A 27350-nucleotide genomic window follows, 5' to 3' on the forward strand; every position below is an offset into this window, starting at 1 on the left:
AGTGTCGCTGTGGTCGGCCCATCACAATTGGCCGAATGCTGACTATGACGTCAGCAAAGGATGTCTCATCGACGGAAATAAGAGGAAAGTAAGAACTTCAATTTTGACGGTGTTGGCAGTGTTGCTTTGAGACCGCTATGATTTCAGGCTTCCAGAATGCTCATTACAAACACCATCGAGCTTGTTGTTCACAAGGTAATGACGTCACGAAAGGTAACCGAACGAGGGCGCCACTGAAACAAATAGGGAGTATTCACTGGCGGCCATAGCTGTGTGCGCGAATGCTTAGCGTGTGCTGATGGCGAGTTTCCGCAGTTCTTTTGCAACGTGCATTCCGCACCATCAAGAGTGCCGGTCTTAGCAGCCTATTGATGTGGGCTCGTTCTGAGTATGCGCTTTGAGCAGCACCCACAGATATGGCGTCCAGTGAATACTTCCTATACACTCATCGAGTAATCTCTTCTTGTAAATCTCTACAAACTTTCCAGAAAGTCGAAGGCCGTATTAAAACGAGAAACGAAAAGCAAATGTAACATAAGAGATCCGTGTCGACGGAAGTCGATTTTGTAAATGGGAGGAGTATCGGGCTTGAGTTACTAAATTTGATTTTAAAGAGTGAATGAGCGAGTTAGTCTAAACGACGCAGTGCTGCAGTCCATGACTGCTTAATAAACGCAGGGCTCGGCTAATTGTTTCCACGTTTCTACACCTCGTTTGAACCGAAGTACAGACTGAGATCATGGCTGGATTGACGGAATAGCTTGTTGTTGACAGACGCGGTAAAAGAGTACAGCGAAAAGATGGGCGGGACACTGAACAAGCTAAACACAAGAGGACCGCTAACTTCATGCACCCTTCCGTTACATCATGACTCTGTTTATTGTGTAGTGCACGTGCATGAATCATGACAACATTGTTTCCATTCCCGCCTTTAGTCATGCAGAAAACTTCGATTTTTCTTTTTGTAATGACTTTATTTATCAAGATAGCTGTGACGTTGTGCCACGTGTTTGGGCGCGAAATATGTCTGCTCGGTGAAAGTTTCACATAAACTTTTAGTTGCAAGTTAGCGCTCGTCCTGTGTTTTGCTTCTTCGGTGTCCCGTCTTTTTTTGCGCTACTGTCTCCAGGCTCAGCCGACGCCACGAGCTAATCGAACCAATCAATCAGCGCGAGGGTCACTGGGCCGTTTCTGTTAATGAGTGCTTCAGCAATGATAGAGCATGTGCAAAAACATGACCCAACACCAAGATGGTGCGCTCTTGATGCTTTCTGATTGGTGCCATCAGCTCGTAGTGTCGTCTGCGTCTGGACTGTAGCTGAAGCGAAGTTTACCGTCATGAGCCATTCTTCGGGGATCTGACAGGCGTCGCAATTCACGCCCTGCGTTTTTTTTTTAAAGCAGCATTCGCAACTGTTCACACATGAGCCAAATAAGACAGCGTTAGCTACAGGCACGATGACAGAGTTGTTTGTGGACGCACTCCAAGCATGTTTTGCGTCGTACATGTGTTTGCTTCGAACATGACTGCAGCAGACAGTTTTTGTATGACCAATGCGACAGGACCTATATACAAGGAAAGAAACACGCCTGAGGCAGTGTCCAGACCGTCTTTCGTATGATATGTCTTAGCAATATGACCGCGGCGTTAAGCTTTCAGGGACGAGAGCGAGACTGCCGCGAAGGCGCGTCGGAGGTGTAAAAGCAATTTCGGCATGGAGTAGTGTGACTTCTCATCAACGTGGGCTCCCCGAAGCGGCGAGCGTTCCCGAACACGGTGCCCGACGCCTTTGTGACCGGTGCGAGCACAAAGGACCGCTCACCGGGTCCAACTTTTACGGCCGACAGCTGTTACTATATTTACTCCGTTTCACCTTAAGACGGACCGCTGCGGACGCTGTGGCATCCAACCCAACCAATCCAGCGCTGCGAACGTACCACGTGACTATGCACAGCGCGCGTCGCGCTGCGCCCCCTTCCTCGACTGTCACGTGACACCGGCGCAACTTTGGATTGGCTTGGACGATGGCTCGCATATATAGCGTCTGCTGCGGTCCATCCTAAGTCGCAATGGAATCCAGTATCGTGTGGACCTGGTACGACCATGCATGACGACCCCTATATTCTGGAACCGCATACCGACGCTTTGTTTTCACTCGTCGGGGAGACGACTGCGCATGCGTGTACGTTTGCTTTCTTTCGAAGGCCTCCGAACATTTGGGGGGGATCCTTCCAAGGTCAATCGGACGTCGTAAAGAAAGCCGGTGTCGGTGAAACAAAGGACGACCGCGAGGGGAAGGGAAGGAGGGTTAGAATACAACATTGACTACTCTCCATAACGAAAAATGCCAAAATCCGTCCCCCCCCCCCCCCCCCCAAAAAAAAAAAAAAAAAAAGAGAAAAACAAAAACCGCTTTAGCACGTTTCGCTACGTGATCGCGAGACTCCATTCGCTATTCAGAATGGTGGCGGTCGTAAACTCGTAATGCTGACGAATAAAAAAGTAAGAATAAAAAGAGACAGAAACGAAGCAGGTGTGTATACCGAGGTATAAGTATGTAGTATGTGCAGGAATGTGTGATTTTGCGTTTCCTGCTGCGCGCCGAAAGCGATAAATATTCGCATTGTTGATGGGTCGTTGACGGGTGGTGTAAATTGTTGCGTGCTGACGGCTTTTAGGAGCGTCTTCATCTCTACCGCCCCCCCCCCCCCCAACACACACACGGACGCACAGACATTTCGCGAACTTTTCAGCCCACGTCCTATATTACGCTTGTATCAAAGGTGTAGTTTTCCGAGAATTGAAAATTCGCGTGTCTGCCAAGACGCAGTTCAAGACATTTAATTGTTACAAAACTTTTTATCATTTTCTCCTTCCAGACCGTATTATACGGGATGTTCCCCGGTTATGGGTCGATATTATTTAGAGACAAACATTCCCCCCCCCCTTTTTTTTTTGTTCGTTGCGTAACACATCAAAAGCAACAGTAACAACCTTGTGTTTCAGTGTCAATATCTTCTTCCTAGTGCGTTTTTTCCCCTTCTTCCTTTCATCGTCTTTACATCTTGGTGGTTATCAATGGCAGCTCCAAAACCCTGAACTTGGAAAGTCCCGGGAATTTTATTATCGCTGGGCAACCAATGAGACTCTGGCATTAGACGGTAGGAACGCAGAGGAGCCAATCATGAAGCTTCTAGATAATAAACCACAGCCATGCGTTTCTTGATATGCCAGCGCCGACGTGTGCGACCAAAAGCGTACTGTTTTGGTCGTCACTCCACGATTGGTCGAACGTCCACTAAGACGTCATTTTTTAGATGAATTCTGCTTTAATCGACGGAAGTAATACCCTAGTTACCCTTAACCGCAGTTAAGTGTGACTGAGGTCTGACTTCACCGCGTCTAAGGGTGCCCGTGTAATTAGAGTACAGTTGGCAGAAACTGGCTAATGATACGTACGCGTGACAGCGGTATAGGATACCCGTCGGGCACCCTTAAATTGCATTCAAGTCTGACCTTAGTCACGCTTAGCTGCGGGTAAGGCGGCCTGTGTGACTAGAGGGTGTGAAAGTAATATCCGACTGTGACCGTGTTGGTTTAAAAACACGACTACTCCAAGCTGCCGCCGTACTCATTACACGCGCCGCCGAACTTGTCTTTCGCACCTGATGATGGGTAGTCAGGATTACAGATCGTGGCGTCACGGCTAGGCAAATCCTGGTCATGACGTCGCGGACGGAAACCACAAGAGGGAGCGGCCGAAACGTCTCGGCGCTAATAGCAAGATGTCGGGAATGTGGTCTTAGTTTGATTCCGTCGCTTCCTTTCTTTCCACCCCCCGCAGACATGCCGACACCCGCTGCGGCCAAGGTATTGGTGACCCAGAGCACTCCGAGCAGCCTGGGACTGGCCTGGGACGACTTCAAGCTGCCCAGCTACGACGCCGGTTACGTGGTGCAGCACAGGCAGTTGCCGCCGCACGACGAGCACAAGTGGGAGCAGGAACAGGTACGGAGATGGGGGGGGGGGGGGCCTGCTCGCACACTGCTCGCACATCATCAAAAAAGACCGGGTGTTGGCTGCAGGCACGACGACAGGCGTGTATACGGACACGCCTTAAAGGCCGACGTCTTAAAGGCCGACGTCTTAAAGGCCGACGCCTTAAAGACCGACGACCAGATTGAAAATTCTGCAAGGCAGAAGATCCTCCTCACCGGAGGGGGGAGGGGGAGGAAACAGGCAACGGTGGACAGATAAAATGGGGGAGAGGAGGAAGCGAGGGAAAAGAGTTCTTGCATGACGGATCTGACGGACCGTCATACGAGGAAGAAACACGACCCAGACTGTGTCTGCACCAGGGCAGTGTCGCGATACAAATGTATCGGGATAGTATTTTAGAAATATATTTTTTGTATTTTTGTTTTCGTATCGCGATGCAATTTTACGGTAGGATTTTGTGTTTCAGTATGGAAATAACATTTTCGGGTATATTCATGGTATCGCGATACTATCGGCGGCGGTTGGATCTCAAACAAATTTCAACGGGTCCTTTATTTATTTCGGGCTTAAAAACGTGGACGTTTAAATCCTACAGTGAGTATTCGTTTGTTGGTTAACAAATATCGCTCAATGAATGTAGATCGTATTTATTTCTGTTTTCTCGTATACCCTAGTGGGGCCACCGAACCGATCCTACAAAGTATGCGGACATATCTAACAACTTTTTCACAAACTGTATTTCACATTTACGATAAGGAAAGAGGTACACTGGAAACAAACAGACAAGACAGGCTTCAGACTTTCAACAAAACGTGTACTTTTGAAGGAACGTTTTGTTGAAAGTCGAAAGCCAGTCCTGTCTGTTTGTCTCCAATTTCCCTCTTTGCTTATTGTAAATTAGAAACCAACACGCTCAACCATCTACATTAGACTTTATTTCGCCACTTGTATTTCTGCAAATTGTATTCGAGTATTTGTATTTTCAAATACTTTTTTATGAATGTATTCCGGTATCAGTATTTTAGACGTGTCTGCCGTGTATCCCAGTATTAAGGCCGGTTCAGACACTTGCGTTTGACTGCGTTTGACTGCGTTGCGGCAGCGAGAAACCAGGACATCCCTGCTGCTTCTATCGCGTGCCAAGATGATTCCTTGAATCGGAGTCCACGCTTCATACGAAGCACAGATGTGCCGGTGACTCGCTTTCGGTTCTCGACGCAACGCAGTCAAACGCACTCAAACGCAAGTGTCTGAACCGGCCTTTAGTATTTTCAAATACATTTTGCGGTATTTCTGCCCAACCCTGGTCTGCAGACTGTCTTTTTGTATGATGTCTTAGCAACGTGATCACGGCTAACTGTCGCCGTGTGAAGTCAACTGAAAACCCATCTGACAGTGGCCACAGTTGCCTGGACGAAGCCGTTTTGAGTTGGCGTAATCCAACCGAAATATAATCTCGACATGCCCTGGCTTAACAGTAGGAACCTATAGCGTCACAAACTGAAATGATCAAATCGCAACGTTGCAAGCTGGAGATATATTCTACAACGTTGCTAGTTGAAACTGAAATACAAAAGCGTAAAAAAAAAACAAAAAAAAACGTCTGTGAGATTATTTGCCAAATTCACAACGCTGAAACCACGTTTTTTTTTTCAGTTTGGCAATATACCCTTGGCTACGCTGGAGCACTTGAAGCCACAAACGGGATACCAGGTGAAAGTGTCCGTCTGGGAGGACAAGGACGCCGGAAAACTGGGCACCACGTCCGAGCTGCTCACGGTGTTCACCACGGGTGAGTGAACGAGACACCGTCAACGAAATCGGATATTTTGTGCCCGGATGTTGGGGCGTGGTCGTCCAACGTGTTGAAGCACCTCAAGTCGACAACGAGTGCTCATAAGAAACGAAAAAATTAAAGCCGATTTGTATGTTTCCTAGCTGCGGTTTATACATTTCTTAGCCGAGGAAGTGGCTTACAATCACGATATACAGTACCACTATAGTGCGCGTTCGTCACGCACGCCGCTCAACGCGTTTTCGCAAGAGGCGCCCAAAGACGCAGTGACATAAGTCACAACGGAACGCGTCAACAACGTTCTCAATGCCGGCTTTTTTTAATATATCCAACGAGTGAACGTTTTGCAGGGTTGTCCTCGAGCGGAGCTTCCAGGCGTGCGTATATAATATATACGCGCACTACCGTAATAGGCCCGTGGCCGTTGGCAGGCGCGATAAATAAATAAATAACGGATACGTAAAAATAAGCATCTCAGCACGATGGATCGTGGACAACGCTACGAGCCACCTCAGCCAATCCGATGCCGTGCGAGTGTCATATGACCCTTCGGGAGAGGGTAGCGACGTGCGGGACGCGTTGTCACGTGATAGCGTTCGCAGAGCTGGATTGGCTGGGGATGGCATTCGCCACGGTTCATCGTAAACGCTTCCTGCCTAAACGAGGATCCTAAAGATGAACGGCGACCTTACGGGAAACGACGCAGCGTGCTGAACTTTTGAGCGAGTGTCCGAGCGCGCTTTTTGTACGATGAATATCAAAGAGGCGACGACCTTCGCCGCTAAGGAGGTCTTTCATTCAAGGGCCCAAGGTCTTGCATTAGCGCCCGCATCCTTCGACGTGCGTCTTCCTGTCCCTCGGAAGGTTTCGTCGGTTGGCCGGTGCCGCCGTGAAGCTGCGCGAAAGAAGTGCCAAAGTGCGCCCGGGGACGGCCGATGATGGCGATCGAAACAACCGTGCTGAGCCGGTGCGGCTCTGCACGGCCAACGAAGGAGGCGAAACCCGCGAATAGCCCTGATGTCATCTCCGCGCACTTTATCTGCTGTCGCAGAGATTTCTATTTAATGCGTAGCATCTAGAGGGCCATCTGTAATACTCCGTTTCACTCTAAAGGCTTCTTCAGGCAGTTGGGTTCGAGTGCGACTGCTACTTGCAACGTACGGGTTGCTATAGCGACACTATGACTAGCCAATGGGGAGGTGCTGCGGTGCACGACGCAATGCATCGCGACGCGGTCGACGGAAATGTGTGAACCAGCCTTTGTGGTGCGTTTACATTTGCGAATTCGCGGGCGGATCCGCGCCGGCGACGAACGGCTGTTGGAGCCGGGTGGCGAGATCCACTCGTAGCTGGCGGAAAATTTGGATTAGTTCGGGACCCATATCCAGATTTTCTGTTATCTACGAGTTGATCTCCCCACCCGGCTCCAAAATTAGCTTGCTGCCAACGCGGATCCGCCCGCAAATTCGCGAGTGGGAACGCGCCTATAGGTCCCACCACAGCCGACGCTACGATCCAATGGAGTCAATCAGGCAGCGCGAAAAGTGCATCGTCACTCGGCGCTCGGGTGCGCTTGCTATCACTGGCTAAATCAATCACGCACCAAAACAAAAAAGAAGCGCAGGATCACGGCGCATTTACTTCTGTGCATGCTCCGTGACCGTGACCGTTAGCCCCACCATTACATGCCCCCCCCCCCCCCCCCCCCCCTGGCTACGTGCCTGCCTCCAGGAGAGCATGTATGAAGCAACCATGCTTGAGGCGTGACCGCAGTTAATGCCATCATCACGTCTGCAGCGAATACTCCGTCTTTTGAGTGATTCAGGAACAGCGTGATTGCTACTTTAGGGGACACAGACCGTCGAGGAAAATAGCATACAGGGAACCTATAAGAATGTTCGGGAAACCCTACAGGGTTCATAGGAGCCCCTTTGAAAACTCACAGCCTATGGGTTGTGAACAAACAAACTTACCAATGCGTAGTTACAACCAAACGAGATCAGACATCCGTGGGGGCCTTGATGTACTCAGCTCCCGGGTCATGTTGGGCATCTCTTGCAGACGGCTGCGTCCGCTACAATCGCACGTACCAGGTGGGCGACGAGTTCACCGAGGGCTGCGAGCTGCGATGTGTGTGCCGTGGAAACGACCAGGGCGACTGCAAAGACCGCTGCCTGGAGCCCTACGTGCGCGTAGGGGCCATGGCTGGAGACCCGCTCTGCTACGAGAAGGCGCTACCAGACGACCCCTGCTGCGTCAGCGTGCGCTGCGCCCATGGCAAGACCGGAGGCAACGCCGAAGAGGCCTCTGGTGAGGATGTCACCGCCGAGGCACCCCGGTGACTGGCGTCCCAATATACCTAGAAGACAAGGCGTGGAAGAGGGATAAGAGCGGTGTCGGTGTTCGAGACTATTAGCGCCTGGATGTTTTGGTAGCAGCCTCTCATTGTTTCCGCCCATGACGTCACGACCAGGGTTGACCTCGCCGTGATGTTACGAGTAGTGACCCCGTCTACTTATGATCCGTTGCGACGACAAGTTCGATGGTGTGTTTAAAAAGGCACAGGGGAAGGTAGTAGCCATAGCGTTCTTAATCCATCACCGTCGAAGGTGACAGTCCGGCAATGCTCTTATGCCACGCTTTCTGTCGCGCACGTAGCTAATAACGACTACGGGCGCGACTGCTGAAATTTCCACAGATATACACATGGAGCTTTTGACGTGGTTGTCGTCTGTTAAAGTATTTGTACCACATTCGTAAAAAAACTCTGCGAGTTCTCCGTCCCAAAGAGGGAATCAGCCAATCACGGCGAACATTAGAAGGATACCAGCCAATGACAGACTTCAGCGTATGATTGGACCTTAAAGATGTGATGTGGGCCGAAAAAATGAGCATGATGTTTGTTCATTTGGTTATTGTCCTTGCGAATATTGCATTTTTTCAGATCTAATCATATAGTCCGAGCATTATCATTTGCTGCTGTTCTTCTGGCGTTCACCGCAGTCTCACCTCCGATATAAAGTGTACTGCCTTCGGGGATTCTTGTTGTGCTTAGCCTCCTTTCTTTATGTTCCCAGCCAAGACATACTCGGAGAAATCGGGGCACTGTCCCGAGATTGTGGAGGACCAGAGCACAGATCCTAACTCATGTTCGACTGAGTGCCAGAACGACTTCGAGTGCAGCGGAGTGCTCAAGTGCTGCCCCAGTTCGTGCGGCGGCGCCGTGTGTGTCGAGGCGTTCTCTGGCAAAGGTGAACACGGGCTCACATGTGAACTCTTTCCACTCAGTGGTGATATAATGAGGTGGTTACTTCCTTTCGAGTAAAAGCTCATAAATGTGTGAAAAACTAAGATACCCGACTCTCCTTCCTTGGCATTTAAAAAGGGCTATATCCTGGCAACTTACCAATATACCGACGCCGTACCTCGAGCATGAAATCGGTAACGCAGCCCACTGGCTTAATATTGAACGTAAATGAGTCGAATTCTCGCCTTTGGGAGTTGATTGGGATCAAAATAAAACCTTAAAATGTTTTATGACTCTAGATAACGATGTTGGAAGTGCGAAGTTTCAAAAGGTTGGGCCCTCACGAAACGTGTTCTTTTCCCGCCTTTTCAGATCCTTGCGATAACGTCTTCTGCGGTCCCAATGCTTTCTGCGTAACGGAGAAAACTGTGCCAATTTGTCGGTGTCTTCAAGGCTACAGCGGTGATCCGAACAACGACACCTCTGGATGTGTTCAAGGTTCGAAATGGAGATTTTTCGTTTTCACTTACGGGGCTCTAGACTTGGAGCCAAATTGTAATCAAGATGCTGGAGCTGTTTGTATTTCCGCTCGTGGGTGTCGCTATTAATCGTAATGTACTGTTAAGGTGAATATTCGGGCAACTAAAAGTAAGCGAGAACTCAGTGTAAGTATAAAGTCTGACTGGCATGAGTCACGGTGGAAACGTTTTTGACCAAGCACTGTGCACTTTTGCTTGTTTGCCAAGATCCACCTATTGCAATATGGGAACGAGAATCGATATCGGGCATAACGACTAACCATGTGATGTCACGTGACACCATATGTAGGTAATAATTTTTGCGGCTCAGATTGATCGATGACTTGTAAAATAGCAGCGACACCATGCCTTTAGATCATAAAAAAATGTCTCAGTCATTGATATCTTATTATGGGTACGGTTTTTTCAACTGACAGCTAACAACTAACGTGTCTTGCAACTGACACCTGATGCCGTTAGCTTGCAGCTAACGGCATCAGGCGTCAAAAGCAAGAAGCTCGCGCTTCTTGCATTTGGTATATGATACCGATTAACGAATAAAAGGGGATGAGGACTGGAAAGCGCAGGAAAAATTCATTACCCAGCAGAAGCACGATACACAATTGTTTTGCTGGGGCTTCCGCTCGATATCCGTTTAAATCTTCGGGCCTCCGTCATCTCGCTTACATTGACGACCTCGTGGGAGATATCCGCAGTTCAACAACACTTAAATATTATTGGTCTAAGCAGTGAAAGAATCTTTGAACATCCACAACTGCAGGAAATTCAGCTGCTCCGTCGCTCAACGCCGATCCCTCCAAGCTCGGCGCCACCTGCGAATACAAGAACCAGACGTACCCGGTGAACGAAGTGTTCTTCGACGGCTGTAGTCTCAAGTGCCATTGCACGGACCAGACGGAAGTGGAGTGTCAGCAGCGCTGCCTGTTCACTCTGGACGAGGCGTCCGTGAACATGGATCCAAACTGCGAGGTGCTCACGGACCCGCAGGACTCCTGCTGCAAGGTCCTGGCCTGCGAGGCCTCGGGGAACGGCAGCGCCGTCCAGAAAGTCTCGGCTCCGCGGGATCTTAACGTGACCGTCAGCGAGACGCTGCCGGACAAGAACGATGTCGAGGTACACCTTGGGTTCAGGCGTGGTGCCTCGAACGCGTTTCCGACTGGGGTGTCTAGTATTTCCTCAGCCTATGCATGGAAGGCGGTCTCGATGTGGCAACAAACGACGCCGGCTAGCTCATTGATAGCTGCATTCTACTCCTAGTTGATATAGTACTAAATTACATTTGCCAGACCTCAATATGACTAGTTATTGGCAATGAGATGTTTAGGTGGCTCTTTCTTTTGGTTCCTATCTGTGAAATCACATCCAGAACTCCCAGCTACCAAGAACAGTTTCGATGGTGTGCGTAAAAAACATGATGGATGCTGGGAGTAATTACATCCTTAAACCAACACCGTCAAAGGTAACAGTCTGACATTAATCCTATTTTATTGAGGGTTTGGACAATCATGGAAGGCCGCCTACAGCAACGCTTTTGGTCGCGCACGTTGCCAATAGTCCATCTACTCAGGTCATCTTAGGATTGTTGTACCTTCTGCGCAGGTGACGACGCTACCCTCGGCTGAAAATGCGACAGTGACGGACGATTTGGGAACGACCATTATCTACGAACAGGAAACAGTCACCGAGAAGATGCTTGTGGACACCGGCATGACGACCATCGTGAACATAGTCGAGCAGCAAGACGTGGTCAATGCCACTGACAGCCCTATCAGTTCTACCGGCACGGGGCAAGGGAGTAACGTCAGCAGCAATAACATCGCCAACTCGACGATAGCGAGACAGGGTGGTCATCCAGGTGAGATTTCTTGGTTTGCCGCACATATTGCCGCGCTCGCAGCTGGCGAAGTAGGCAGCGCGGCCGTGGCCTAACGGTTATCATATTTGCCTCCCACGCGAAGAGTAAGGGTTCGATTTCTGGGAGCAACGTGTCTTATTTATTCCTACAATTTAGTACTCTGGTAAATTCGAGAATCCTGTAGTTGGAGGTCCGAATGTTCTGCGCGTCGAACCTTCTACGCCGATGATTCCAGAAGCCCACGCGTGTACAAAAGGCGCTCCGTGTGGCAAGCCGGGGTCAGTCTCTCCCCGGCGCTCGATCCTGCGGTTTCGCCGACATCGACGCCCGCGACGCTCTGCTGTTTTCTTCTGTTCCCTTTTTTTGTTTTGTTTGTTTTGGGCACAAGTTCGCCCCATTAAACGTTTAGTTCCTTCAGTTATCATCGCCTCATCAATTTTCATTCGTGACACGATGAAACATTCAGCATGTTGCTATAAATGATTTTAAAACTGGCTTAAGGTAGCTAGGTACGTTGGTTATTCTGGTGCTTGAAGGTAAAGTTAAGGTTAACTTTATGATCCACTTGTTTTACAGAATAGTACGTTTCGAAGTTGCATTACACCGCGTTAATAAAGGGACTCTCCCATTCTAGACCCCCCACTCGAGTTGAAAATGACTCAAATTGAAGATGACGGGCTCATCAAAGTTCTTGCGTGCTTTGACCTCCTCTGAAAAGTAGTACGAGTTATGTCGTTTGTAAAATTGCTGTGGCAAAGGGGGAAAAAAATTGGGAAGTGAACAGAGGGAATGACAAAGCCTATTTTTCTAACATTTTCTAATATTTCGGAAGGAACGTTGAAACACGATGGGTTTACTGATTCAGCCTTTGAAAACTATAGCTTTCTTTCGATGTGCGATGCCCAGAAGTGGACGCCGTTACTCGAAAAAAACTTTGTAGGTGGCCATGTCGTTGCCGTCTACTTATCGGCTCGTCTTTAAACGCGCAGGAAAGCTGCACCGATCCGACGGCTGCGAGTTCCGAGGGAAGCTGTACCAGGGCGGCGAGACGTTCTTCGACGGCTGCGAGTCCCGGTGCAGCTGCAGCGGCAAGGGCCACATCTCGTGCATGCCCCGGTGCAGTCTCATCAGCGCCAGCGCGGGCGAGACCTGCAAGGAGGTGGCCGACCCCAACGACTCCTGCTGCCGCGTCCTCATCTGCAGCCCTCCGGGCGACACCCAGGCACCCTCCTCCATCGAAGGTGAGCGCTCAGACAAACAAATGTGGCTTAAAAAAAATATATATATACTAAATACCGTCAGTTTTTGTTACTAACTCAAAAATAACTAAGTACGTTACTTGTTACAGCGTTTCAAAAGGAACGCGTTGCCTCAGCCTGGAAGTAACGCTTTTTTATTTTCTCGTAACGCTGAATGTAGGGAAGGTCATGGCGCAAACGAGCTGGTGAAGATTAGACATGACACAACCCCGAGAACGGAGGTAAACAGAAGACGACACACACAAAAGTCTCGTAACTAGAATATACTGGTGAAAAAGCAAAACAGGACAACGGACAGAAAGGAAGACGCAGACACAGCGCTACTTACAACTCAACTTTATTTTCGTTGTCACTCAATATATATTCCGGTGCCAACAAAAAAACGTTAAGGAAGATACCCAAATACACATTGTTAAAAGGCTTAAACTGTGAAATCGCTTATCACACCGTTTCAGACTAGTCATCCATGGTTGAGGAACAGTAATTCTTTGTCCGACAAAGATACAGAGGGTGGGCTGACACACTGCGGCCCCAATCTACCAATTTCTTGGGCCTCAAGTATTTTTTGTGTGATTTTGTTTTTGTTTTTGTTTATTACAGCACAGTCAGCAATGAGTGGAATGCAGCCACACAATCTTGGCAGTGCGCACCGAGGTGTCATGATAAGACGCTATCTACGTTGTATTGGTGCTCCCTCTAACCTGAATGAACGTTTGAGTTGTTGTTATCTAAGTTGTGTGCACTGCACACAACTTAGATAACGTCGTATCATTCACGTGGCTCTCCTCTCATACGTTGTCAGCTGCTCCACCTTTTTCCTTTCGACGGCGGCTTCTCGTGGCGATATGCCAGGCTTTGTCAGTATATAAGAGGCTATGGTTAGGCCCTTGCCGCGCTCTGCGTCTTTTAAGCGTTCAGTGTCTTAAACGATGTGCCGGCCGAGCGCTCTGCGGTTCAAGGATGCAGGCCGTTTGTTGTGTCACTCTTCTGTGTGATGCACGGCTCATGCAAATTTGCCCATGATGCGATAGTTGTACCTGACAGGGGCTGGCTATGCCTTTGCAGAATGACGATTAGGCAAATGTGTTGACACCTTCTGATACGATTATAATTTGGCCCGCTTCGTGTAATCTCCGAAATTTCCGATGTAAAATCTACGTGCAATTTGTAGCTCAGCGCGCTTGACAGAAGCTAAGCCTTATACGGTTATATCAAGGTCTTACAGACACGTGTACGTTTTGTCTGAACACATCTATAGGCCTGCGATGAATGAAAGTTGTTTTATGGTAAGGTGGCTGTGTGATAAATCCAGTAGAAGTTCGTTCTTTCACTTTCTCACCTCCGTTGCATTTTCAAGAAATGTACAATAAAATTGTGGAAATAATAATAAAAAGAAACACTTTACATATTTATGTAATATTATATTTGCTTTTTTGATTGTCAGTGCGAGTTTGCGACTTCGCTGATGTTCTAACATCGTTTAAACAACTAGAGCTACGAATATGAAAGAGGTGACCGCAGTCTACCTGAAGTTTAGAAACGGCCAATTTCGATGGGGGTGCTCAATATTTACCAACTCGGATTTATTTTTTTAAGGTTTGAAGTTCTTGGTGGATATGGCGGAACCAGAAAATGCCACGGTAGTGAAAATCCGATGGACTATGCTGCAAGACAACAAGACAATGCATATGAATTCTGACACTATGGTTCAGGTAAGTTGGGAGAATTTTACTTCCCAGGTTCATAGATGTTGTTTATTTCAACTTCGACGCGTTTTTTAAAGAAGCCCTAATCATATATTAACAATTCAAAATTAGTAAAGCTAATAATTAAAGCAAATTATTGCCGTTGGCAAAGTTTCTTACACAAACCACAATATTTCCGAGACAATTAAGCGATACCATTTATAATATATTTTTGAAAAGTTCTTCCCAAATCCATTTATTCCGACTAGGGAAGGAACGCTTGCAACCTAGAGATAGGGGACAAACATTTTTTTTCTTCAATTGAGCTTCATAATTTTGGTTTACGGTCTGTTTTGCTTGCCATGTCGCCAAATGTTGCTTAAAGGCAAACGAGCATATAGAAAGGAGGAAACTCTCAATTCCCCTTTCCCCATGGGAAAGAGGAATTGAGACTCCCCATGGTTTACTCCCGCGGGGAGTAACCCATGGGGAGTTAGGAGAAGTGTGCGAGAGGGAACCGAAACGAGGAAACTGGGAACCGTTTTTCTTCACGACAGGAGACGATTTGGTACGTCGGCTTTTAAGCTGCATTCACGCAGCTCACACATTATGCACAAGACACAGTGTTTGCTGTCCACATGATGACCAGAATTATCTGCGGATACGTGTCAAGCATGTTGAAGCATGCTTGCTTCACACGTATGTGAGTTTGGAACACTTCTGCGAACAGTTTTTTGTTTGGCCAATGTGACCGCCATACAAGAAAGAAACAATCCTCGAGGCAGAGTCTGATGGCTGTCTTTTTTTTTTTTTTTTGTGTGATGTATTTGCGGTGTTACCGCGCGTTTATCAGCTTCGTTTCTCTCTGCCGACAATTGCACTTGATGTGTGGGTCGCCGTTCCAAAGCCCCTTTCTCGTAGGTATGGTACGCCGTTGTGACGACGGGCGGTGGCGACACCCAGTGGATGAAGCAGAAGTACAAGCTGAGCGACATGCGGGTGGTGCAGCCGTCCACTTATGAGATGCGACTAGGGAACCTCCTGCCAGAGACGGAGTACTACCTCAAGGTTGTCAAGCCTCCCAGGGAAGATGGCGACGCAGAATCCGGCACGTCGAGCAACACTGTTAAAGTGAAGACGTTCGCTCCAGGTAACTAGTTGTCTACTCCATCATTCAGAGGAAATATGATGAATCTTAACCCTTTGAGTGCCACTTTTTTTTTTCCCGCATGCCGAACGCTTATTTTGGTCTCAGTAACACTGTAGCATGCTTTGTGAAGAATAGTTATTTATAATTTATAAATAATTATTCTTCGCAATGCATGTTAGTGTTACTGTTTGCCCATAAACTATATACATATATTGTAAATTATAAAGAAGAAACTATTTTATGGGTAAATAGTATTGATGTCTGCATGCCACCAGCCGATGGCATATTTCTCGTCTTATATACCTTTCGAGACACGGTACTACGCTGTGGCCCGTCGACCTCGCAACCTGAGGGCAGCCTCTCAAGCGGCATCACCCAGCCTTCATTTAATCGAAACTGTAGCTCTCTTGTTTCTACAGTCGTCAAATACCGAGCTCATTAGTTATTTCTAGATCTCCATGTCTGCCATGAAGCGCGAGTTTGAACCGCGTAGAGTCGTCATTCTGCAACCAGAAAAAGCATACCGAAACAGAAATCGCTTAAACTAAAAAATGCTGCATGCCATCAAAAAGTTACATCACGCAATAAGACATTGTTTTCATCGGTTGCTCGAGTGTCCCGACACCCGTGAAAAAAAAAAAAAAAAAAAGGCAGCCCAGTTGGGAGGTGCGGGGAGCAAACCTAAGTTGAAACCACACGGGAACGCGCCAGGGTACACTTGGGCGTGGCACTCCAAAGTGTTAATAATGTCTAGTGAGGAGGATAGGGTGAAACCATAGCCTCCTCTATGCTCACAAAGCCTGGCAGTTTGACGACGGAGCCATAGAGTGCCCGGTCGCAAATTTGGAGAGCGAGGATCTGGTAGCACAGAGTATCAAAGAGCCATTTCTCGGGGAATCTGAACATCAGCGCACAGCTTTCGCAGCGGTGAGGATCCGAAACACGCTTGTTTGCTCGGGAGAAGTGTGTTTCGGCGTCTGGCCGCAGCGGGGCGCCAGTCACGTGGCTTTCCACTCATCCGTTGTCTGCCGCTCCACCTTTTCCATTTTGGTGGCCGCTTCTCGTGGTGCTCTGCCAGGCTTTGTCAGTATATAGGAGGATATGGTGAAACGCAAGTGAACAAAAGCAGCGTCGCATCGCGCCGCCGAGCGGTGTAGCCATAGGAATCGGCGCTGAAGCTGTGACGTGGCGCGGCGGCACTCGGCCACGTTATAGCATCCCGTGCGGTTGCTATGGTTACGCCACTCGCCGGAGCGGTGGCTCGGAGGTAAAATGCCGGTCTACGCCGATACCTGCAGGTGGCGGGTTCGAATACCGACCGATGTGCCCGCAATCTGAAGGAGCCTTGCTGTGGAGAAGGCGCCGTGTAACTGAGCTTTCAGTTGCACGTCAAAAGATCCCCGGGTGTTCGAAACGGACCCTCAGTCCACCGCTGGGGCATGCCGGATGCCTTTCGTTGGTTCGGCACGTAAAACTTCCAAATGTTTTGCTCGGCGGAACAACGTGAAGCACTTTTTGCTCACACGTGCTTTTCGCTGAAGGGGCACGTCGAGAGGTCTCAACCGTTATCTATACTGTAAAATTTGTAATATTAAGGAGTTTTAGTAGTTCGTTCTAATAACCCCGATAACGATACCCGATACTCTGCCGACACCTTCGCGTATGCATCGTACCGTTATCGGGTAGCGTTACCGTAGTTATAACGACAATGTACAGTCTACTAAACTCCCTAGTAACGCATAGAATTGATCCGGTTAGGAGGCATAAGGTAGTGAGAGACCTGAGGGCGAACGAAAATATTCCGATTTAATTTTTGTAGTGGTTCCAATAAAGGGATACATATCAGTCCAGTTCAGAAGTTATATTCGGTAAATGCACGGCAACGACATGTCGATAGAACGGTATCAGAGGTGCTCTATATCCTCAGACGTGTAGGTAACGCGTTCGCCTACGCAGTTACTCTAAGGAATTAAACGTGTAATACATTTTCGTTTCTCTTTTATGAAGTAACGATTAATGGTATTTAGTTACTTTTGGGTCGGTTTGCTGATCAATCTGAGTATCTCTTCCTGCGGCTAAATGTCCCGCAAGAGGGATTTTGAGGTCACGTAATCGGCTCCGTAGAAACACTTAAGGAACTGAAGGCACCTATAGCGTTACAGGCAAATAAATGCCGCAAGTCTGCCGTCACTTCGACTATTAAAGTCCGATTTTGATCGCATGCTTGCAGCTGTGAAGGCTGCCTTCAACGGCTGTCTTCACCACAACCGCACGTACGAAGCCGGTGAAGTGTTCTACGACGGGTGCGACCACAAGTGTGTGTGCCACGCCGAGGGCTTGATCGAGTGCCAGGATCGCTGTGAGGTGTACATCGACACCATCGGGTTCGAGGACTGCCGATGGGCTCCAGCCCCGGACGACCCTTGCTGCATGATTCCGTACTGCAACGGCAAGCCTCCGGTACCCCGAAAACCCAGCGGTGAGTTTATTATCGCAACGTTTTGGGGTACAGGAAACCTGATCTTTTCTCGGTACATCTTTGCTGAAAGAATCTTTTGTAGCTCCTGGATTAAAACAATAATAGGCTCACTTCGATTTACAAATTGTAGGAAACTACTCGATTTTCTTATAAAACTGTTGCTTGTTGATACTGCGTTTATAGAACATGCTTGAGAACGTATTCCGATGTGGAAGTGCATAATTCGCATTCGACTCAGTTTGTTCTTGCGTTGTCCTTTTGTGGGAAGAATGTCTTTGCAGTCGTGCTCGTTTTTATGCTTCTTACTTCTTTCTGCTTCTGGCCTCGACAGTCTTGTCTCTGTATATCGAATACTTTTAGAATGAATAACTGTATGCCGCTTACAAGCATTTCGAAAGATAGAAACCGCAAGAATAATTTCCTCTTGTATTTCCCGGTAAAAACTGCCGTTGGTCTCGTAATGGGATGCGTGCATTTGTGCGCCTGAAATAATTCGTTCATTTAATTACAACACTCTTCGTCGACTCTCGATCTACATTCAGACTATTTGAGAGTGCCTACGGCCTTCACTCGTCGACACTAGTGTAAATAATTCCAAAGATTTTTTTTTTTAAGAAGGCTGATATCACCCTTCGCCTATCAATGAGCATCGGGGACCAACAGCGGTAAACTGAATCGTATATAAATCACGAATGTTTTTTTAGTCTCCTTTTTTGTTTTCAAATAACACTCATGGTCATGTAATTTTCTTATCACCAACTGCGCAGACGTATATTGAATTGGAACGTCCTTCATCTCGACAGCGAGGTCAGCTTTAAATGGAAACAACTCTTGCTGTAATATCGCTGATCACTAGTCATTCAAGCTGAGAGAACACAGGCACTTCAAAGCCCATCGTAGGTGTGCAACATCAGCATACAATTGGTGTTGATAAAGAGGCTTAACACGATGATGGTAATAAACACGTTTCAAAAAATGTCTCCTATGGAAAAATAATCTAGCAGCAGTCAAAACACGTCTGGTGTCTTTCATTGATATCCACTCACTGTAAACTCACTGTAACCGCAACTTTACTTGCAATGTTCAGCGGGTTCATTCTCGACACATCACCTAGAATAGCCAAAGCGCGTGAACACGCCTCGCTTGCCTCCGTGAAAGTCCCTCAGACTAGGACCTTCGGCGCTTTGCTGGAATACGAGGCCCATCAAACGCTGACATAGCGCTCGATCCCACAACAATAACGTAAAATTCTAGTGCACAGGTTTTGACTGTGCTAGGGTTGATCAAGCACGGTCCCTAAAACTGGAGGCACGTTTACTTGTCTAATATTCACCAGCACTGAGCTGGTGAATATTAGACAACATGATAAAACCGGAGACACGGAAGCAAAATTGACCGCGTCTCCACGTGGTGAATGATGCTGATTGGGGCGAAGCTCTGGCGGTGCTTGTCTGCGTAGACACTGAGCCGCAGCATGCCGAGCCTTTCGTTCGTTTTCATCCATGTCAGGAAGAGAATATGTGGTGTGGAACGTTGTTATATACGCATTTGAGCATTTGACCGTGGTTAAGGCGATGGACTAGAAATCCATTGAGGTCTCCCCGCACAGGTTTGAATCCTATCGACTGCGCAAACATTTTTTTTTCATGATTTTTCTTTTTTGCTCTACACGAGCACGTGAGCACGTGAGCTCACGAGCACGAGCACGAGGACCAGCAAGATCGATGTGAGCACGGACGCCGGACAGACAAGGCTAGACCCTAAGGAGCTTCGCCCCTAAAAAATTACGTGAAGAACACCGTCTTAGAGACGGTGTCGTGTACGTCCTTTTTGTTTCCGTGTCTCCGGTTTGATTACGTTGACGATTGCGTAACTCTACGGGAATGCTTCGTTTTTTTTTTTTTTAATGTTTCTTTGCTCACTTCTGTTGCCCCTTGTGCAGATCCGCAGAACGACGTGTGCCTGGACGAAGCCGGGAAGCCGCACCGCCTGGGCGACACCTGGGAGACGGGTCAGGGCTGCACGAGGCGCGTGTGCACGTGCGTGCTGCTCAGCAACGGGTCCGCCCTCTCCGAGTGCATCGGCGGCTGCCCGCCGCTCTCCGTCATCGTGCCCGCTCCCGACAAGGACTGTCCGCAGCCGCTCGTCGTGACCCCCGACGATCCTTGCCTCTGCCCCTACGTCATGTGCAACGGAGCTAGGAGTGGTGTGTGGCTTTCTTTCTTTCTTCCTAATGTATCGTCGGTGCAAGGTTAAGACTATACACTAAATGCTCCGCCTCCAGCGCCGATTTTCTGCCTGCTCGATCTCAGCCAACCATATCGCCGTATACGTAAAATCGCAAACAATAAAAAAAAACAAAAAAAAAAACAAGGCGAGTGCGTGGTTCCTACAGTGGTTATCTAACGGAAGAAGGCCGAAATATCATCGCGGCTATTGTGTGAATGAGCGTCATTTTAGCGGCTGCTCTACTTGTGTCGTTACTCGCACTTTGTTGGCAAGCGATTGTTGAGTCAACACCGATAGTAATAGTGCTCGGTTAAATAATATAACCACCGCTTATCGTCATTTATTTTGCGAATTTAATACCAAACGCCTCCAAAAATGCGTAGCAAATTGCTGGGCAATTGTGTTGTACCTTAGCCTCCTCTATACTCACAAAGCCTAGCAGTTTGACGATGGAGCCATAGAGTGCCTAGTAGCAGATTTGGAGCGCGAGGAACTGGTAGCAGAGAGCATTTCTCGGGGAACCTGGGCGTCAGCGCACAGCTTTTGCAGCGGCGAGGACCCGAAACATGGTTTTCAAACCCAACAAGAAAGGAATCGGTAGCGCGAGGAACGCGAGGAGCACGAGCGGACATTCCATCGCTCGGGAGAGGTGTGTTTGGGCGTCTCGCCGCAGCGGGACACCCGTCACGTGGCTCTCCTCTCGTCCGTTGTCTGCCACTCTACCTTTCAATTTTGGCGGCCGCTTCTCGGGGCGATCTGCCAGGCTTTGCCTGTGTGGAGGAGGCTATGGTTGTACGTGAAGCGTGTGGCGTCTACGCTCTCGGCGCTCTGTGTCGGTTTGTATAGCGACTGGCTTAAAGCGTGGCATGTACACACTCGATAGCAATTCCTGGAATGAAGATAATTGTATTAAGCCGGAATTCAAAAACGTGTGACAGGGTGTCAAGTTGCTATCTGCCGGACGCAGAGCGGATGCCCCGCGGCGCTTTTCCGCCAACATAATACCTCACCTCACGGCGATGTGTCTTGACGTGCTGGGAAGTCACTCGCTTATAAATTCGAGGTTTCTTTCGCAATAAATGAACTTATAAAATTTTGCGACGACATTTGTATGTTTTATATGTAACCGGAGGTTAATCCACTGCGCCCAGAAGTGCACGGTCAGCGCAGATAACGTGAAGAATCTTCTTTCAGCTGCGCCTCCCAGCACGGCGGTGGCACCGGCGCCGGCACCGGGTCCGGCCATGTGCAAGTACAACGGACGCTTCTACACCGTCAACGAAGAGTTCTACAACGGCTGCCTGGAAGTGTGCCACTGCGGCAGCAACCTCCGCGTCAACTGCGCCATCATCGAGTGTCCGCACCACTTCAACCACCACTTCAGCGAGTGCCTCGAGTGGGACGTGGACCCCGCCTTCCAGCCGTCGCCGCCCAACTGCTGCCCGCCCTCCAAGTGCAAAAAAGGTGAGAGCGTCCTAGCTACATCACACTGGATAATCGGACTGCTTACCATGTTACTATGCCCCTGGTTAACGACCTTGCATCTTAAGGCAAACCACAATGGCCTAACGACTCCGAAAGATAAAGATACACAACGATGGGCTTAGGTATAAACCTCGATGGTTGGTTTGGTATCCTAGTCTACCGATCGTGAGAGATAGATTTATGACGCTGTTAGAATTAGATCTGGCGGGGAGAACTTTTAAAGAAGTCTCCTGGAAGCGTCGGATAGGCTGCCAAGGTTTTGCAAAGTGTCGTAGCTTCTTTATGCTTCCATACCTTTACAAAAATAGGTATGGACGTCCTATGTCCATACTTTTGCCGTTCTATTACCCCTTTGTCCATTCTATGGATTCCTTTAGACAGTTCTTGGACCATTTATGTACCGCTGGTTCGCCATAGAACGGCCACAGCAACGCTATTCGCGACTCCAACTAACTATAGGTGGCGCCACTCATTTTCCAAGATGGCGGGTTTAGTGAGGGTCAGAGATGCGTGCCGAAGTTGAGCCTGTCTAGTGCGCTGGCTTCACTGAGCGACAAATCATTTCTGGTAATACGAGGAAGCTAATATTTTATGAGCGCAGTCCACCTCTTTAACCTGAAAAAAAAGAACGGTGTTTAGCGTATTATTTACGGAAGGATGCGCGTTTTAATTCTGGAGCGAAACCGAAACTTACTCTATTTTGAATTTAATTTCTCGATATAGGTCTTAATTTCGAATTCTTTCATAACTCAAGATGCGTCTCACATCGTAATTATTTACTTAGAAAAGTTGTTCGCGGAAACTTTATTTTGTGACATACTGTTCGATCCAGGCTGATATTTGTAGTTGTTGAAAAAATCAGTGCTGATAGCTGTGCGTTCTCGCTGCCTTTTTCTCGCTCACATAATCGACATAGGAAATAATGACAATTATCCCAGCACAAGAATAAGAGAATAATTCTAATTTTTACAAAATGTCCACGAAACGCATAAACTGATAAACGCTGCTCTCACTGCAACAACCCGAAGAAAGAATCCGAATCGGACAGCTGAAGTGTGTGTTTTTATAGCACCGTGTGACACGTAGAACTTCATATCACATACCGTGTTTGACTGTTTGTCGATCTTGATAACTATGTCAGAGTTTTTCATATGCTGAAAAGAAAACAGAATTATACCTTTCTGGAAAGACTGTTATGGTTAAATAGTGTATTCTCGTGATCTTGGCGTTAATTGGAGGCATACATTGCCGCGATTCGTATTAATAATATTAATATAAAAATTCACATATTTGAATAAGTAATTCTTCAAGCTCTAATATAATTTGTTGCTTACGATCTAATTTTAAACGCGCGAAGAAATATGACAATGAAAACTGTGCTATTTATCATCACTGGTTCCAATTGCTGCATTTTAATTGCCAATAAAATAAAAGATAGTCTAAAATCAATGAAAACATTTTAGCTAATGTGAGAAATTCATGCAAAATTACATTAATTGTGGATAAAGTATATTGTGCTATCAAAGTCGAGACTTTTGACAATCGGCGAAACGTCCAGAGTCGCCGCCAATATACTTCCAAACCAAATGCCCAAAAGTAAAAAAAAAAAAAAAGGTTTTTTTAATTATTAATTTTTTTATAACATTTATTTACTTTTGTATTTGCTCGCCGTCGTTTTGCCGATCTCAACCTCTCCAGTTCGAAGGAACGCCTACCCGCTTGCACGTCTGCTCATTGCAGCACGTTCCGTTGGCGTTGGAAGCCGGTGAAACAGTAGTGAGTTTTAATATTGCGTATACGAGCGGACTCAAGCCCTGTGTGTTTGTCTTAGCTTTGCGTGTTCTACACTGCGCGTGCGCGGAGCCCGAAATTGCGGTCTTGGATGGCGCATGGCGATGAAGCGCACGCACAACGTGGGGCACGCAACTCTAACCCAAACGTACACCGCTTGCGTTTGCTTCTATGCGCAATACTAAAACTCTCCAGTAAGGTACAATCCCATACCGGCTGCAGCACTACGTTGGGACAATGAAGAGTGTTGTTTGCATTCCGAAACGACGTTTCGCGAGCCATGATCACGAGCAGTTCCGCCGTGCCCGCTGAGCAGGAGAATCGGGGGACCCTCACTAGAGCGCTTCCCGTTTCCGCCGCGGGAGGGCGAGCGCCGAGCTGGAGACGCGAATAGGGATCTTCGCAAAACAAAAAGTTTTTCATTCCTTCCTATTTCCATGCTATGGTCCTGGTGAGTCTATGGACATCCTCTTGTATCTCTATGGTGTGAGCTATATATTGGTAGATTAATAAAGGGATGCCGGGTAGGTGTTTTCTTTAAGTGTAGGGAGGTGTCCGAGTTAGAGTTGTTAATTCAGCGCCGGGCATCAATATGTTACATGAATGTCTGAAGGCCTGTCCAACCTCAGGAGGTTGGACCTTCAATCTGGAGATGGAAGTGTTCAGTATGTACCGGAATAATTCCTTTACTTTCTCAGTGGGAGGCAGGTGCATGCGGGTCTCTACGGCCCCCGTAGATATACCCCCAGACTAAGTGGCCTCTCTACGGCCCCCATAGCGATTCGGTGCAGACCCTGTATAGCTTCTTTGCAGACCCCATGAGGACCATGTGTAGACCCTGTATGGCTTCCCTGTGAACCCCATAGGGACTCCCTATAGACCTCATATGGGTTCTTTGCAGGCACCCTATAGACACTGTATAGATCCTGTGTAGACGCCCTATGGAGTTCGTAAGGACTTTGTATGGTGTCTTACTATAGAATGACCTTACATCGTCAATAGGATAGGACGTCCATAGAGCGTCCGTTGGCCAATATTCTATAGGGCAGCCATGGGACGACTTCCCGAAGGCAACAGCAGTCGTGGTCTGCCTATAGATGCCTTATGTTCTGCCTATGGACGCTGCTCTATAGAACGTCCGAGGAGTGCCCATACATATTTTTGTAAGGGTAGGTCCAATGCGACCACTATGAGTGTTCAAAGATTTATTTCCGAGGAATAAATTGAGTTATTTGAGCGTTCTTTTTTAGCAAAATACTTTTATGTACGTAGAGTTTCTATTCTAAGGTTAAATGCTGTGCGAAGAAAAAAATACTAATTTATTTTAAATGATGTGTTTAACTGATAAAAAGAACTATAACTACGTTATATTAAAACGGAGATTTTAATAAAATGCTTGGGCAAGCGGTCTGCCAGAGCTCAGCAATCAGTCATCCGTAATCAAGGGGCCGAGTTGGCCCCGAAATGTCGGGACCTTCGTTTTAATAAAACCTGGTTAGAGTTCCTTTTATCAGTTTAATGTTTACCCAACCAGGGCGGAAGTCCGCCAAAATGTTCACTCTTAAATTAGATGTTCGTGCTCACGTCCCTTTTTATTTTCGTTCTCGTTTCAGACGGCTCGTGTCTGTTCAACGGACTCAAGTTCCGCAACTTCCAGCAGATTCCGCAGGACATGCTCGACTGCGGCAAGCGTTGCGTCTGTGTGAACGGCAACGTCTCCTGCGAGAACCGGTGTCCCCCGCTGAACAGCTCCCCTCCGCCCACCCTGCCCTGCCACCCTTCCCAGGCGTACAGGGGGCACCTGCCCGGAGACGAGTGCTGCACCCACTGGATGTGCCGCGAACCAGAGAAGCCCGGTGAGTTGCGCGAGGATGTTTACCCCTCTCTCTCTCTTTTTTTTTTCTCTCTGTTTATCTCTCTCTCCTTCTCTTTGGTGTCCATGCCTGTGTAGCGCTGCTGTCTACACAGCGCCTGCGCAGTTGCTTCACCTCAAGGGGAATCTGGTTTACGCGCATGCGCGGTGCCCAGACCTGGTGCGGGCAAAGGCGGGATTGGTAGTCAACAGCGTGCGGGTGTATACACGTTTGCAAGTCCAGTCTCAAGGATCCGCCATCTTCCTCAGTGGGGTGGGCTCTTGGGCGCGGCCATAATCTGATTACGACGCCTTAGCAAGGCTTCGTAATCGGATTATGACTCGGCCAAGTGCACCCCAGTCAAGCAAGATGGCAGCGCCCTGAAGCCGGACTTGCAAACGTGTATACAAGGCGATCTGGTTATGCGGAGTGCAAGATCGTCTTCTTCTTACACAGGGGATGCGATGACGTCAGAACGCCAAGCTCTTATTTGCTGATTGAAAAACAAATAGTGGGTAGACCTTATGGCATTCACTCAAAGCCAATCAGAGGTCGGCGTTGTTCTGACGTCACCGCCACTCCTGCGCCAGAAGCAGACGACTTGCTCTCTGCATAACTTGGCAATGGACGAATGTGAGATTTTGGTTTCGCGGTTGAAGCTGCACGCAAAAGGCAGGCTGTCCTGGTGCTCTACTTCGAAAGCATATCCCACTTACCTTAAAGTCGCAGTCATACTGTTTATACATCATTCAAAAGACGCGGTGTTCGGTGCAGGCACGATGCAGAAATAATCTGCGCACACGCCCCAAGCACTTTCGAAGCACGGTTGCTTCGTACTACGTATGCACACTTCGAACTTGTCTGCAGACAGTTTTTGTACGACCAATGGGACCGTCGTCCAAGGAAGAGACACGCCGCAGACAGTGTCTTATGCAAACTGTCTTTTGTACGATGTCTGAGCGGTGTGGCCACGGCTTAAAGGAACACAAAACCCTCCCCGAATTTTGTTATTGTTAAATGTTAAGTGTCTATATGCACACGCCACACCATGCATGCATGCATACATGCGTGAATGCATGTACACATGAATGAATGCATGAATACACGCCACAACATTCACTGCCCCCCCCCCCCCCCCCCCCCAAAAAAAAAAATAAAAGAGGAAAAGATTACTTATTATGTACGTTGCGAGTCATATTTCGAGCCAGAAGCTACTCTGAAATTTTTTTACGTCGACCCGAAATAGTGGTATGTTTCGCAGTCGCTTCTAAAAACACTAAACTCACTAAAAAAAAAAAAAAATAACAGAAAAAACGACATCAGTGTTTGGATTGCAAACATTTGTCGCAAAATCACTTTTTTTTTTTTTTCAAGAGAAAATGTTTAGCACTATAAATAAAATAAGTCGTGAGGCTCTTTTTCAGTGAGAAGCGACATAATTATATTTCGTCACGTCGGGCCGATGTAGACTGAAGAAATAGAAGCACCTCGCGATACTCAAGATGGATCTCGATCGCGGCCTAACTATTGAGTCTAAATTATGTTTCGGGGACTATTTATGATTTGACTTGTGCGCTTAAAAAAGTTGGGCTAAGTGTCTTTTCAACTTCTAGCATGACGAAACGGGCCTGTCAGTTGCGACGTTGTCATTATTTCGTTGACACGGCTTAGGTGTCCTCACTCGCTTTTATGTTTCTTATAAATATTTTATTATGTGATAGAGTGAGCTCAATCTCTGCCGGTAAAGCTTTTATTTTTTTCTTTATTCGGGATTTTTTTAATCACGTTTTTTTAATAGTTTTTGATTTTTCCACGTGCAGCCGTAATCCTTCTGGTGATTGTGTGGCATTCAATATTGTAAGTTGCTTGCGAAAAAAAAAAGAAAAGAAGAGAAAAAAAGTGTCTGTTGCTTAGGTTTGAACGCTAAAAGAGTAAAGAAGATGTATTTTTGGGCTGCATCGAGCCTTCACGAGATTTGTTTTG

At 47.7% G+C, this 27350-nt stretch overlaps 1 protein-coding gene across 1 annotated transcript in view; it reads left to right on the forward strand.

Annotated features, from left to right (window-relative positions):
- LOC8038279 overlaps positions 1-27350 on the forward strand; it is a 141335-nt gene that overhangs the window by 98396 nt on the left and 15589 nt on the right. Inside the window, exons 4-17 of the mRNA XM_042288607.1 lie at positions 3846-4009; positions 5657-5792; positions 7857-8105; positions 8873-9046; positions 9415-9540; positions 10342-10694; positions 11181-11436; positions 12426-12677; positions 14292-14407; positions 15302-15530; positions 17761-18009; positions 19952-20215; positions 21433-21702; positions 25128-25370. Coding sequence (XP_042144541.1) covers positions 3846-4009; positions 5657-5792; positions 7857-8105; positions 8873-9046; positions 9415-9540; positions 10342-10694; positions 11181-11436; positions 12426-12677; positions 14292-14407; positions 15302-15530; positions 17761-18009; positions 19952-20215; positions 21433-21702; positions 25128-25370 — 3081 coding nt within the window. The remainder of the gene's footprint in view (positions 1-3845; positions 4010-5656; positions 5793-7856; positions 8106-8872; positions 9047-9414; positions 9541-10341; positions 10695-11180; positions 11437-12425; positions 12678-14291; positions 14408-15301; positions 15531-17760; positions 18010-19951; positions 20216-21432; positions 21703-25127; positions 25371-27350) is intronic.

Source organism: Ixodes scapularis, unplaced genomic scaffold (genome assembly GCF_016920785.2).
Source record: "Ixodes scapularis isolate PalLabHiFi unplaced genomic scaffold, ASM1692078v2 PGA_scaffold10__122_contigs__length_95168666, whole genome shotgun sequence".
Lineage (NCBI taxonomy): Eukaryota > Metazoa > Arthropoda > Arachnida > Ixodida > Ixodidae > Ixodes > Ixodes scapularis.